The 15,989-nt window shown below is 35.0% G+C and overlaps 1 protein-coding gene across 3 annotated transcripts in view; it reads left to right on the top strand.

Moving 5' to 3' along the window:
• The window catches only part of TAF4B (TATA-box binding protein associated factor 4b), a 125,989-nt gene that overhangs the window by 28,526 nt on the left and 81,474 nt on the right, over window positions 1-15,989 (top strand). For all 3 annotated transcript variants that reach the window (XM_032603620.1, XM_032603618.1, XM_032603619.1), the window contains exons 8-9: window positions 4,115-4,247; window positions 4,915-5,017. In XM_032603620.1, coding sequence (XP_032459511.1) covers window positions 4,115-4,247; window positions 4,915-5,017 — 236 coding nt within the window. The remainder of the gene's footprint in view (window positions 1-4,114; window positions 4,248-4,914; window positions 5,018-15,989) is intronic.

Below are 15,989 nucleotides of genomic sequence, written 5' to 3'. Positions count from 1 at the left end.
AATTATTTTGAAGTAGGGAATCATTAAAGAATTTCAGAATACACATTTTTATATGAAATGCTCTGTGAGGCTTAACTCTGCTGATTGTCTCTGTCTTCACTTCTCACTGAAGGAGAAACATTTTCAAGGTATAAATTTCAGTCTCTGAGTGTGCTGGTGGCCAGTATTTTTGTTAAAGAAGTTGAAATTAAAATTGAGTGGGAAACAAAACAAGGATTATTGTTTTATTGGGTCAAGTAGTTCACTGTCAGTTTCATATTGGACTGATCTACTACGATCCAGACTTAAGTAATCAGTTTGTCTTTTTTTTCTTCTTAGCATGCTGTTAAGAGTGACAGGAGAGGTAGAATTCAGTTGTTGATTGTCAAATAGGACAAATGAAAGATTTGGTAAAGAGGCTGAATCCAAGTAAGGCCTACTACCCTTTATTTTCCATATATAATCAGGAGTTACGTCGAAAAATCTTCATGGACTATAATTTAGTCAGGGTTCATATAGTAGTCTTAATATATAGGTTGATTAATGCCAGTTCATTTAAATTTAATTGAAGAATATATTTTTTTAGGTTTTAGTTTGGTGAGGATACATTAGAATTTATGGAAAATAGACTATTTAGAGACAATATTTACGGTGTGTACGTTGTCTTATTTTTGCCTTATTCAAGAAAATGTTTTATTATGAAAATTTCCAAACATAGCAAAGTTGAAGTTTATAGTGAACACGCATATACCAACCACCTAGATTCCACTATTTACAGTTACTATACTTGATTTATCCACCTATCAATCTTAATTTTTGATACATTTCAAAGGTTTCTTCCTAAAAAAATTAAACAATTTTAATGCATGCATATCATTAACTACCAATCAATATTTGTTTACTGTATTCTTCCTTTTAACTAAAATTTATATTCAGTGATGTGCACAAATTTTAAATGTAACATTGGATAAGTTTTGACAATGCTTACCTCTGTGTAACTCAAACCCTTTCAAGATATGGAGTGTTACCATCACCTTGCAGTTAGTTCCCTTTTGTCCCTTCCCAGTCAGTCCCCACCTGTGTACCTCCAGAAGCAATGACTCCCACAGATTAGTTTTGCTTGTTGTTAAAGTTCATATAAATCATCATACAAATAAGCACATTTAACTTTTTTAACAGAAATTTATAAGTTCTCGATTTGAAGCAGCATTTACTGATTTCTATAAAAGCTGGTAATATAATTAAGAATTCATTTGGGCAAATTTTAAAAAGTGGTTAGAAGGCCCTTTGAAAAAACAGCATATTCTGAGGTTGCCAAGGTTGAATTTTAATCTAGATTGGGCATGGCAAATACATTTCAACTCTCAGTATAGGATTTTACTGGACCTCTGTGTTAAGAAAGATTCTAAGGCTGCATGTGGGTATATAGAAATGGTGGTATTTAGTGATGTATGCTTGTCCCAGAATATGAGTAGTGGCACAAGAACCACACATTGGCTGTTCCTAAGAAATAGTGGCAACTAACATGTATTTCCTGACTTTTTGGGGTGGGGGGTGCCATGCTGCGCAGCTTGCGAGGTCTTAGTTCCCCGACCAGGGATTGAACCCAGGCCCTCGGCAGTGAAAGCACAGAGTCCTAACCACTGGACCACCAGGGATTCCCTATTTCCTGACTTTTTATACTACAGTTTTTGTTCATTTGGGGCCCTATGTTTTCTAGAACTCAACCTCAGTGAGTGTGTGCCAGTAGTCACATATTGAATACTATATAAAAATTAGAGGAGGTATTACCCTTTAGTAACTTTGTGTGCATGTACTGCTTGAGTTATTAGAGCTAAGTATCTGATTGCTGTGTATTTATGAACAGAGGAGTTGGTGGGGTCGAAATATAGAGAAAGCAGAGTGTGAAGGGTGTTTTCATCTACTAGTTTAATCTGTACTTGTGTTTGTTTGCTTCCTTTCCTTATGGAATTTAAGAACAGTTCCATGTCAGATATTCCAGATCATAGTTAGTGTAAAAATCATAATTAATGTAAAAAAAAATAGCTGTCACCTGAAGAATATTGTGTAGCTCTAGACCTGCAGTTTCTATAAACTATAGAACATTAAATTAACATCCTAGTAAAACATCAGAACTTGACTTGTCAAGAGAAAAGGCTAAGGTATGTACTATTTACTCTTCTTCTTTTCTAGTGGTTTTTTTGGAGGGAAAGTAAATAAAGGACATGTTTTTAAAAATATAATAGCTCTTTGTTTTGCTTGCCAAGTAAGAGCAGATGTATCATCTTTGGGCCAATTTCCATCTCTCTAATATCAGTGTCCATAAGATGCCTAATATTGTGGTCTAAAAATGGTACTTTCTTTGAAAGAAGACTACTGAACTGTTTTATACTTTCTCATTGTATTTTATTTTGCTCAGCAAGTGTGCAGGAATATACTGCACATGTGATCCCAAGTGTATTAGGTGCACTTGGTAGCATACATCCTCATTGGTACATCCTCATTAGGATGAGGAGTGATGGGTATCCAGGATTATTAAATCAGTTGCCACATTTGCCTCCTGCTCCCTGCATGAACTTGCCCTGGAGTGGGCTGTAGGCTGAGCCACACACATCCCTGGCCTGGGAGCCCTCCTGCAGGCACCAAGGCTTGCCTTCCCCAGCTTGTTCTGTGCTAGGGCCACATGCTGATGCTGGGGTCTTCTGGCCTCCATGCCCCCACCCCTCCTGGCAGGACCCCAGGAGGCATAGAGCCTCCTTCCACCTCAGGGGCTGGTCTCTAGGCTGTTACTTTTTTTTAATATTTTTGAGTACCCATCAAAAATGGTATGAAGACTAACTCATAAGCAAATTTCTAATAACATTTTATTACTATCTTTTGTAATTAAAATACTGAAAAGAATACCAAATAAAAGATATCAAGGAAGAAAATATGAACAATAGGGAGGTATGCCAGAATTGTTAGGAGTGTTTCTGTTTTCTTTTGAGTTTCAATCTGAATGCATAAATGGGACTCTGAATGTGTATTACTTTATAGAATTTAAATCTGTTTCCTAGGACTTTACAATACATAAGTATGATCTCAACTGAAATATATCATTGTTTTCAAGAGTTGTTTCTCTCTTTCAAGAGTCTGTTCTCATAGAATCATGGCAATTGGATTATTCCAACTTGTATTTTTTCTCTAGGAACATTGGTTCCTATAAGATTATTTATTGGGACATTTTGGATTTCTTGTAAGTTACTTTTGTTTAGTAATATGCACTAGACAATTTTATTTACAAAAAATTAGAGTATAGAATAAATTATACCTCCAGAATTCCATTATGAAGTCTACCTCCTAGATCATTTATATTAGCCATATATGAGTTTGAGGACTTATAAATAGTTCGCTCTCAATAGCTGGCTCAAATACATGGTGACTGTTTTTTTTCTTTGAAGTGAAAAAATGAAACTCTGCTATTCTGTTTTTTCTTCTTTGAAGCTATAAACAAGGCCCTGCTATTACTTTAATTTCTCTTCCTTTATCCCCAACCCTCACCCTCTGGATTTCTTGAACTGTTATCTTGGAGAATGCCTGTAGCATTGTTATCTTTCAGATACTTTTAAAAAAACAACCGATTGAAAGTCATCATCTTCTAGAGGTATATTTTGAAATATTTATGGATAAAAAGATATATCTGGGATTTGCTTTAAAATAATTGAGAGTGGGGAGAAGTGGGTAAGGATATAGATGAAATAAAATTGGTCAAGAATTAATCATAGTTGAAGCTGGGTAATAATGGTATAGGTGGTTTCATTTTATTGTTCCCTCTGCTTTTGTATGTGTTTGAAATTTTCTGTGTTAAGTTAAAAGATGAAAATAGGGTCTATTTGGAGATTTAAATTTAGCAGAATATAAATTTGAATTACACTCTGAAAATTATAGTGTGAGATAGTCATGTTTTTCACTTTTGAGTAAGATAATTTTGCTACATACAAATTTAAATTTTAAGTAGGCTTTCTTGTGATGCTACGATAAAGGTATATTTAGTTAGGTGAGCCTAATCATTTGTTCTATTGTTACAATTGAAAGCTTGTTCTTTCCTAAAGCAGGTCTAGTTGAATGACTGTATTAATAATTCTCATTGTTTCAGGTAGTCCAGCAGCCTTCAGGAGGCCTTGCAAAACAAGTGACCACACTTTCCCATTCCTCAGCATTGACCATCCAGAAATCTGGACAGAAGGTGACAGTGGGCACTGCAGTACCTACCAGTCAGTTTTCTCAAGGTAGACTCTGGCTCATCCCTTGGGTTTGGAACATGATGGATGGGTTTCCGTACTTTTCTTTTGCACTGTTAAGAGAAGAGAGATTTCTTTTAAGTTGAGGCCTGTGAGAGAAGACTGAAAGATAACTTTATTATATTCTTTGTACATAGCCACTTTTTAAGGGTGTATGTTGTTTTAGATTAAAGAAGCACCACTCATGGTGTTTTGTAACTAGATAAAACAATCTACTAGTAAATAAAGTACTTTTTTTAACTTATAAAATTTGCTATTGTCTTATTTCTTTTTAAAATGTGCTTCTTTCCCTACGTTTGGAAGTCAGTCTTACAAATAAAAGAGGTTTTATGTGTTTTTTAAATCTACCACTATAAAGGATATATTATTAACATGTTTCTGTCACCTTTTCTGCATAATATTTTTATAATGCTGGTAATTTTCTAGCCAATTTGAGGACCATATAAAAAGAAATGGGAGAGGTCTTAATTTTATGATTTCTTGTGCAGGGAATAAATTCATTGTCATGTTTGAATTTAAACATAGTTCTAGGGCAGCTTGAAATTTTCTTTGATTATTCTATATGCATTAAACATAACTTGTCCTGAATTTTTCCTAATGTAGTGTGATTGCTTTTTTTAAATTTTACCTTTTCTTTCTTCTTTTGATTTTATAGCTTCCATTCTAAAGCAAATTACCCTGCCAGGAAGTAAAGTTCTGTCACTTCAGTCATCTATTCAGAAAAGCAAAATAAAAGAGAATGGAACAGCATCCTTCAGGTAAAGAAATTAAATAGTTAAAACTTGGTCTGGTTTAAGAAATTAATAATTTTTTAAAAAACAGGAAGGGGATGACAGAATAATACTTATATAAAATAAATTTAATGATGCCTTTTTAAAAAGCTAACAGTACTTTATTGAGTATAATTTATAAGCAGTAAAGTGCACAAATCTTAAATGTAGAGCTCAGTGAATTTTGACGAACATATGCCTGTATAATCATAATTCAGACCAAGATGCCGAACACATCCATCATCTCTATGCTCCTTTCAAATCAATGACTTCCAACCCTTGCCTTTGGCAGCCACTGTTCTTATGTCCATCACCATAGATCATTTTTGTCCATTCTTGAACTTTACATAAATGGAAAATTACATTATATACTCTTTTGCATTTGAATTTTTTCACTCAGCATTGTTTTGAGATTTATCTACATCATTTTGATTATTAGAAGGTTGTTCTTTTGTACTGGTGAGCAGCATTCATTGTCTAAATGTAAATTTGTTTATCCGTTTTCCTGTTGATGAACATTAGGATGTTCCCAGTTTTTTAATGATTCTATATAAAGTTGCTGTAAACATTTACATACAGATTTTTATGTGAACATAGGTTTGATTTCTCTGTAGTAAATATCTAAGAGTATTATTGCTGGGTCATTAGGTAAGTATGTGTTTTACTATTTAAGAAACTACCAAAGTTGTTTACTTTGTTTACTTTTGCATTCCCACCAGCAGTGATGAGAGTTCCAGTTGCACTCCAACTCTGTCAGTACTTGTTATTGCCAATTCTTTTGATTTTTACTATTCCAATAAGTGTATAGTGGTTGTTATTATTGTCATTTTAATTTTCACTTTCCTAATGACTTAAGATGTTGAGCATCTGTTCTTATGCTTATTTGCTATCCTTATACTATCTTCTTTGGTGAAGTGTGTATTATTCAGATCTTTTGCCCATTTTTCCTTTGAGTTGTTTTTTTTCTTATGATTGAGTTTTTAGAGTTCATTATATATTCAAGATCCAAGTCCTTTGTCACATAGTGATTAGGAAGTATTTTCTTTGTGGTGTGTTTTATCATTCTTTTACCAGTGTCTTTCACAGAGCAAAAGTTTTTAATTTTGCTGAAGTCTAGTTCATTAATTTTTTTCTCTTATAGGTTATGCTTTTCATGTTTTGTCTAAGAAATGTTTGTGTAACCCAAGGTTTCAAAGATTTTCTTCTATGCTTTGTTCTAGAAGTTTTACAGTCTTATGTTTGTCCTTGGATTGATATTCTTTAATTTCTACCAGTTGATTATTTAAAAATCAGTGTGTGGATATTCTATTTTCTTTTTTCTCTATCTTCTCCCATTTTTAGTTGCATTATTTGTCACAATATATAAATATTTGTACATTAGTCCTCCTTCCTCATCCCCACCTATATTTTAGTTGTAGTTCTACTTTTATATTAAAATGCTCACCTTCAATCTGTTCTCTGAAGTTTTCCTAGTCATCTCTTGTTTGGATGAAATTAATTGAATGTAGTCCATACTTTGATCTACCAGGACAACCATTATTTCATCCTTATGCCTGCCACTAGTTCTCTGGTGTCTCTTCTGCAGTTTTTATTTAGTCTCCTTTTACCCAAAGCCTTTGAGGTGGGGGTGAGTGGGTTGGGAAATTGGTCGCAATAGGACAAGAAAGTATGCACTGGGAATTGTTTTCCTTTTTCACTTATTCTTGTTTTGAAGTTTGGGTATTCTTTGTCTTCAAGTTATGCTGAGGCTGTGGTTTTTGTTGTTCTGTATTGTTTTGGGGAGTAAATGTTGGAAGATGGTGACCTAGGAAGTCATCATTGTCTTCCAGTGCAGTGAGTTTTGACAAAAGGCTAAATTCATGTACCCAGTACCTCAGTCAAGATACATAGAATACTTTGAATACCTCAGAAGCCTCCTTTGTGAGACTTCCCAGCCAGTCCCCCCATTATACCTTAGGCAGCCACTGATTGGCTTCTTATCATTGTAGATTTGTCTTTCCTGGGGTTTCAAATCAACAGAATCATATAATTTGTATTCTTATGTTTGGTTTCCTTTGCTCAGCATAATGTGTTTGATATACATGCAGTGTTGTTGCATGTATTAGTAATTTGTTGCTTTTCATTGCTGAGTAGTATTCCACTGTATGGGACTACTGCATTTGTTTGTACTGAATTGTCTCTATATCCATTGGTGGACATGCGGGTTGTTTCCAGTTTTGGGCTATTATGAATAAAGCTGCTAGGAGCACCTGTATCCAAGTCTTTGTATGGACATAAGTTTTCCCTTTACTTACATAAAGATATGAATGAAAATGCTGAATCATTTAGTAGGTGTATGTTTAACTTTATAAGAAGCTGCCAAGCTGTTTTCCTTTGTGGTTGTTCCATTTACAGTCCTACCCGCAAAGTATGAGAATTTGTTCCATATCCTTGCTAACAATTGATAAACTGCAGCTTTTAAAGTTTTAACTGTTGTAGTTGGTATTTAGCTGTACCCTCATTCTTCAGTATCTGCGGTGGGATTGGTTTTAGGACCCATTGCAGATGCTCAGGTTCTATAGTCTGCCCAACATATCTGTGGTTCTGCATCCTCGGATTCAACCAGCTCCAGATCATCTACTACTGTGTGTATTTACTGAAAAAAATCTGTGTATGAGTGGACCCATGCAGTTCAAACCCATGTTGATGAAGATGCTGAGTGTATTTTCATGTCCTTATTGGCCATTTGTGTAGCTCCTTTTGTGAAATGTCTGTTCAAATATTTTGCCCATTTTTAAATTGAGTGATTTTGTCATGCACTTTTTCTTCATCTATTTAAGATGGTCATTCATTTTTTAAATAATACAAGGTATTCTGAATTACACTGATTTTTAAAAAAATAGTTTGAATGTTAGTATTGCTGAAGTATTATTATCCTTTTTATATATTGCTGCATTTGATTTGATTAATATTTTAAGGGTTTTATATGTATGTTCTTTAGGGATACTGGTGTATAGTTTTCTGTTCTTATGGTGTCTTTGCCAGATTTTGGTACGTGGTTATGCTGGTCTCAAAAATGAGTTGTATGATGTTTTTCCCTCTCCTTCATTTTAAACCTTTGAGTAGAAATTATTTCTTCCTTAAATATACGAATGAATTTACCCTTGAAACTAAATAGGTCTTTTGTTTTCTTTGGGGGGAAGGTTTTGGGTTTTTTTGTTTTTTTATTTATTTGTTTGCTCTGGGTCTTAGTTGCGGCAGGTGGGCTCCTTAGTTGCGGCAGGTGGGCTCCTTAGTTGTGGCTTGTGGGCTCCTTAGTTGAGTCATGCAAACTCTTAGTTGCGGCATGCATGTGGGATCTAGTTCCCTGACCAGGGATCGAACCCAGGCCCTATGCATTGGGAGCATGGAGTGTTATCCACTGCACCACCAGGGAAGTCCCCTGGGGGAAGGTTTTGATAAGAAAGTCAGTTTCATCTATAAATGATTTTCTCTGTCATCTTAATGTCAATTTCAGAAAGTTGCATTTTTTAAGGTTTTTGTACATTTCATCTTACTTTTAAATTTGTTGAAATGAAACTGTGCTGCTACTTTCTTTTCCTTTTAATATTTGTAGATTCTTTAGGGTAACATAGTATCATGCTTTTTTTTTTTAAAGGATTTTGTGTATTTTATCTTAGTTGTTGACTTTTTTGGGCATATAGCTGTTCATTTTATTCCCTTATCCTTTTAATATCTGTAAGATTTGTAGTAATACTCTCTCTTTTCATTGATATGTTTCTTTCAGTTTTGTTTAGTGTTTTTAGAAAGTTAATTTTTGATTTTACTTTTTTTTTTAATTAATTTATTTTGGCTGCACTGGGTCTTTGTTGCTGCACACAGGCTTTCTCTAGTTGCGGCACGCAGGGACTACTCTTTGTTGGGGTGCACAGGCTTCTCATTGCGGTGGCTTCTCTTGTTGTGGAGCACAGGCTCTAAGCACATGGGCTTCAGTAGTTGTAGCACGTGGGCTCAGTAGTTGTGGCACCCAGGCTCTAGAGCGCAGGCTCAGTAGTTGTGGTGCACAGGTTTAGTTGCTCACCGGCATGTGGGATCTTCCCTGACCAGGGCTTGAACCCGTGTCCCCTGCATTGGCAGGCGGATTCTTAACCACTGTGCCACCAGGGAAGCCCGATTTTATTGTTTTTATCTGTTCATCTTTTGTCTATTTTATTGACTTATAAAAAATATTCCTTTCTTTTCCTTATGTTGGGTTTTAGTTGCTTCTCATTTAAAACTATAAACCCCCTAAGTACTGAGTTAGCATCCAGCCAATTATAGTGTTTCATTTTCATTTTTATTCATGTCAAAATATTTTCTCCTTTTCCTTTTATTTAATAGTACAAATACTTGGGGCTTCTCTAGAGATTTTATTCATTTTTTTCTAACGTAATTTTGTCCTGATCAGAGAATATACACTGTAAAATATCAATCTTACTAAATTTGAGACTCTTTATTGTGGTCGAACTTGATGAATATCTCATATGCCCTTGGAAAAAATGTATTACTCAGTTTGGGGGAGTAGTTTTTTGTAAGTGCCATTCTGGTGAAGGTAGCTAGTAGTGTTTATATCTATTTCCTGGCTTTCTTTTTTTGGACTAGTTCCATCAGTTACTGAGAGTGGGTATTAAGTCTCCAACTATGCTTATAGATTTATTTTTTCCTTTAGTTCTGCCAGTTTTTACATTAATTATTTGAAGCTCTGTTATTAGGTATACACATATTTATAATTGTTCTGTTTTTCTAATAAATTGGCCCTTTTATCATAATTACATGTCCTTTTTTATTATTTTTTAAAATTTTATTTATTTATTTTATTATTATTTAAAAAATTTTTTTGACCATGCTGCGTGGCATGTAGGATCTTAGCTCCCGGACCAGGGATGAAACCCGGGCCCCCTGCAGTGGAAGCACAGAGTCTTAACCACTGGACCACCAGGGAAGTCCCCACATGTCCTTCTTTATTTGAAAATATTTCTTGTATTGCTGTGTATTTTATCTGCTGAATATAAACACTTCAGCTTTGTTACTGTTTGCATATTCTATCTTTTTCCTTCCTTTTTTTCAACCTACATGTGTCTTTGTATTTAAAGAGTGTCCTTTATACATTGCATATAGCTAGGTTGAGCTTTTCTTATGAAATTCAACAGTTTCTTTAGGTTAATATTTTGCTATTTTATTCATTTGTTTTTTTGTCTTTTAGGGTAAGTGATTATTATTTTATATTTCATTTTAATTCTTCTGTTGGCTTCTTATCTATATCTGCATTTTTTTGTTTTTGATCAACAGGGATTACAATATGCTATAACATGTATTTTTAGTATACACTCTATTTGGAGGTAATATAGTACTACACATAAAATATGTGAACTTTGCAACAATATAAGTCCATTTACCTCACTCTCTTCTTCTGTGCTATATATTTTTATTTTCATATGTGTTAGTTACATCAGCATGCATTATAAATATATGTATGTATCCACAGTGTTATGGTTTTAGCTTTAAAGTCCTTTTTTTTCCTTAAAATATTCTTTCTTTTCTTTAAAACATTCCCAGTGCTCTTCTTTTTTTTCTGTAGAGTTCAGTTTTCAGTGGTATTTTTTCCCTTCAGCTAAAGAGCTTCCTATAGCATTTCTTGGTCTGTAATTCTGGTGACAACTCTTCTGTTTTCCTTTTCCTGAGAACTATTTTTGTTTACCTTCCCTTTAGAAGGGTAGGGTTTTTTGGGTTTTTTTTTTTCCAATTAGAAATTGTAGGCTGACCCAGTCTTCTTTACTGTGAAGACTTAAAGATGTTATTCCATTGTTTTCTGGTCTCCATTGTTTCTGATGAAAAGTCAGTTTTCATTCATATCATTATATATATTCATACCATTATCTCTCCTGTCCTTTTATGAATCCAATTATATATGCATTAGACTTTGATATTTTCCTGCATATACCAAGGCTCTGTTATTTTCTTTGATCTTTATGCTCCTTTAAATCTGTCAGCATATTTGTATGCTTCCTTAAAAATCTTTGTCTGCTAATTGCAACATTTGGCTCATTTCTGCCAACTTTTTTTTTTTTAACTCTAGGTCCCATTTTCCAGTTTTTCATACGTCTTATAAGTTTTCATTGTGTTCAGAACATTCAGTGACTTTCTGTTTTTTCACATCTCTAGTAATTATTGACTCTGGATTCAGTTATGTTCCTGAAGACTGATTTTTAATTTAGTAGACTTTATTTTAGTTTAACTTGACTGTTCTTAAATTCCAAACTTAGTCTTTCTTTGGTTGAGTAGCAGCTGAAATATTCACTTGGTTCTTTCCCCTTCCTATTGCTGTTTTTGTTAGGCTGCTGGGGTGTCCCCTGGGGCATATGTAGTTCTTCCATCAGTCAATGATTAGGTCAGATTTATATGCAGATTTGAGGGATTACTGCTCTGTGGAGCCTTACATTCTGGTGTATCTTCCCTAATTGTCCAAGTGCTCTTTCAACACTGAAATCTGACCTCTGACACCAAGAATACGGCTGCACAGTCTGGAGAGTGCTTTCAGGCCAAAAGACATAAACTCGCAAATTTTACCCATCGTTGTTACCATATTTCAAGGGTTGACTTCTCTCTAGTTTCTGGTTGCCTTTTTCCCATTTTTTAAAGTGGTTGCCTTTTTAAAAAGTTGTATGTTGATTTTATAATGATTAATTAAGCTACTCTGTCATTACCAGAAACCACACCTCCATTTCTTTTTAATAGATTTTTGTTCTCTATTGGAATTATCCTCTGCATTCTTGAACAATTAGTCATAGTTATATTAAATTTCATACCTAATATTCTCAACATCCAGGTTGTCTGTAAGTCTGTTTCTGTTATTTGGCTTTTTAGTCCTATTTCTTGGTATGAACTTAGTAATTTTTGAGTCAGTGTCAAATATGTGTAAAAAATAATTATAGGAGTTTTGGATTAATTACCTCCAGAAAGAGAATTTATCCAGTTTGCTGGTTGGCAGGAGAGGAGCAGATTGCCTTCATCTAGTCAGTAACTGAATTCAAATCTAGGCTGTAATCTTTCCAAGACTCCATGTCCCTTTGGTTCTCCCTGACTATAGGATGTAGTACCTCAGGTATTTCAACTAAGACTTAGGGTACTTTTCTTTGCTGGATTCTGAACCCTAATTTTAGGATTTTCAGAACGGTAAATGAGCATTGGCTTCAACTTAAGATCATAAGCTGCATTAATCCCTAACAAGAGAGTCAGCCTGACCTTTGAAGCTTTGAAGCCAGGGGTTGACTTCTCCTCTCTACCTATGAAAGTCCTGATGGTATCTTCTTCCAGTATAAGCTGTTTTGTCTACATTAGAAGTATGTTGTTTAGTGTAGCCACTTCTATTAATTATCTTAGGTAGATCTTCTGGATAACTTGCAGTAGTTTCTACATCAGCACTTGCTGCTTCACCTTGTACTTTTATGTTACGGAGGCAGCTTTTTTCCTTAAACCTCATGAACCAACCTCTGCTAGCTTCAAACTTTTCTTCTTCAGCTTTTGTATCAATAGAATTGAAGAAAGGTAGGACCTGACTTTGAATTGGGCTTTGGCTGAAGGAAATGTTGTGGCTGGTTTGATCTTCTGTCCAGAACCACTAAAACTTTCTTCATATCAGCAGTAAGGCTGTTTCACTTTCTTATCATTTGTGTGTTCACTGCAGTAACACTTTTAATTTCCTTCAAGAACTTTTCCTTTGCATTCACAACTTGACTAACTGGCACAAGAGGCCTAGCTTTCGGCCTATCTTGGCTTTCTGCAGGCCTTCCTCATTAATCTTCATCATTTCTAGCTTTTGATTTAAAGTGAGAGATGAGTAGCTCTTCCTTTCACTTGAACACTTAGGAGGCATTGTTGGGTTATTACCTGGCCTAATCTCAATATTGTCATGTCTCAGGGAATAGGGAAGCCTGAGGAGAGGGAGAGAGACTGTGGAATGGCTGGTTGGTAGAGCAGTCAGAACACACACAACATTTACCTATTAAGTCGGCAATCTTGTATGGGCATGGTTTGTGGTGACCCAAAACAATTACAATAGTAACATCAAAGATCACTGATCACAGATCACCATAACAAATAAAATAATAATGAAAAAGTTTGAAATATTGCAGGAACTGACAAAATGTGATGAAGAGTCACGAAATGCTATTGGAAAACTGGCGCTGGTAGACTTGCTTGACCACCGGGTTGCCACAGACCTTCAATTTGTAAAAAACACATTATCTCGAAACACAATAAAGTGAAGTGCAATAAAAGGAGGTGTGCCTGTATAGGCACGGTCTTTTCTGGGCTTATCTATTCTGTTAATCTTTTTTTTAAATATCTATTTTATCTTACTGTTTAATTTATTTCCAATAGCATACTGCTCAATTTGCTATAACTTCAAAATAAATTTTCCCTCTGTTAAGGCATGTCTCCTACTTATCCCTCTTTATTTTTTTATTTCCTCTCCTTCCTCTACTTTTACACCCTCCTTCCTCCACTTTCATACCCGCTTCCCCTGCTCTTCTTGATTTTTTTTGCCATTCTTGGGATTTTGCTGTTCATATAAATTTAAGCATCAGTTTAAGTTCCACAAAAAACCTGCTAGAATTTGACCAACATGGCCTTGAGCCTATAGGTCCATTGTCCTTCAGCTGATTTCTTTATAATTTTGAACCTTCTATCTATGAACATGATTTATGTCTCCATTTATGCATGCTTTCTTTAACATCTTTCAGTAAAGTGATATAATTTTATCTATACAGGTTGTACACCATTTGTTTTGTTTATCTGTTAAGTTTATTCCTAGGCACCTTTTTGTTGCTATTATAGGTAAAATTTTTGGTAATTGCCTTTTCTGTTCCTAGTATATAGAAATGTAGGTCGCTTTTTATTTATTTATTTATTTATATTTATTTTTGGCCACGCCGCGCAGCTTGTGGGATCTTAGTTCCCCAACCAGGGATTGAACCTGGGCCCACAGCAGTGAAAGCCCACGTCTTAACCACTGGACCACCAGGGAATTCCCTAGGTTGCTTTTTTTAAAAAAATTATATGCCAACCCCCTTGTTAAGTTCTTATTCCTGATAATTTTTAAATTACGTTGTTTATGTAGACAGTGATGTCAGGAGTGAGATTAGAATTATAGGTTGGCTTTTCTTTTTTTGCTTCCAGCACTTTAATAATGTCATTTCATTCTTTTCTGGTATATATGCATGTGTTCACTTTCAAAGATAAAGCCTACAAGGAAAGGTCACCCCAAGCAAAGGAAACATCAACACAGTTGTAATGCCACTGACTTCAAACATTGGGTGATCAAATATTCAGTATTAAAAACTCTCATAGGGCTTCCCTGGTGGCGCAGTGGTTGAGAGCCCGCCTGCCGATGCAGGGGACGTGGGTTCGTGCCCCGACCCGGGAAGACCCCACATGCCGTGGAGCGGCTGTGCCCATGAACCATGGCCGCTGAGCCTGCACGTACGGAGCTTGTGCTCCGCAACGGGAGAGGCCACAGCAGTGAGAGGTCCGCGTACCGCAAAAAAAAAAAAAAAACTCATAAAATGGTTAAAAATAAAATGTGGAATCACAAAAAATGAGCAAGTAACAATTATCTATTAAAAAATGAATACAAAGATTTGATAAAGAACCAAATAGGACATTTAGAAGTGAAAAATGTAATTGTTGAATTTAAAACCTCAGTGGATGGGTAAATCAGATTAAATCTGGTGACCCAAATTGAGTTTGCTTTACTCCAAAGAAGATTTGTGACTGTGTCCCATAGGAACCAGGGATGACTATTGACTTGGGACCACGTTAGTACCTGTTCTAGAGAACCTGAGTTAAGAGTTTCTCCACTTTAACAGAGGTCCGAAAACTAGTGCTAGCCACAGGCATTTGCCCCTGAGGCAGTTCTACTTTTAGAATGTGCTCAGTGCTTATTTTTACTGACACCTTTTTGACAACTTCTGTGCATCCAACACTGGAATGAAAATAAGCTGGTCTAAATTAGAAGAATGTCATGTAATTTCTCATGGATAAGTCCAGTTAATGCCTGAAGCAAAAGTGTCACCATTAGTATTTTCTTTAGGTAGTTTCTAGCTTACTACTTTTGCTCATTTAGCTATTGAGTGCTTATTGCTTTCTAGACTTGTATATTGGAAAATAGTTTTTGTTTTTTTTTTCCTGGCCGCACTGTGTGGCTTGTGGGATCTTATTTCCCCAACCAGGGATTGAACCCGGGCCCTCAGAAGTGAAAACACAAAGTCCTAACCACTGGACCGCCAGGGAATTCCTGAGAGTAGATCTTCATTGTGTATGTTATAAATATGTGTATGTTATAAATATTTTTCTCCCAATCTTTTGTTTAACTTGTAATTTTGTTTTTAGTGTCTTTTGTTATTTGAAGATTTTAAATCACAATATTAACTTTATTAGTCTCTTCCTTTATAGCTTTTGACTTTTGCATTATTTTAAAAAATCTTTCCCTATCCTTAGCTCATAATGATGTGCTCCTATATTTTCTTCCAGGTTATCTATACACACGTCATATATGCAATAGACCTTTACAAAATCTTCAGTAATTCTTGATTCTATCTTTGTAAATAGCTTAAACAGAAATTACCTTTTCCCAGTTGGGTTGCTCATCTTAACAACAGTTACTGAAGATTTCATCATCCTTACTTTTCTGATTTGAAATGCTACTTTACCTTTTAGTAAATTCTCAGTTATACAAGGGTACATTTCTAGATTTTCATTTTAGTGCTGTTTTTGTTTTATTTCTGTGTTAATATTTTTGCATTTTCAGTTATCTTTCATTATATGTTTTTATATCTGTTTAGATAAATCCTCTCTCTTTATTCCTTTTTCAGTCATATCTGCTGTCTTGAGGCACTATCTAAAGTTACCCTATTCATCTATTTACCCTTCTTTATACGCCCCA

The sequence above is a fragment of the Phocoena sinus genome, chromosome 14, assembly GCF_008692025.1.
Source record: "Phocoena sinus isolate mPhoSin1 chromosome 14, mPhoSin1.pri, whole genome shotgun sequence".
In the NCBI taxonomy this organism is placed as follows: Eukaryota; Metazoa; Chordata; class Mammalia; order Artiodactyla; family Phocoenidae; genus Phocoena; species Phocoena sinus.
Note: the sequence above shows the minus strand (reverse complement) of the source record. Positions and strands in the feature narration are given on the sequence as shown.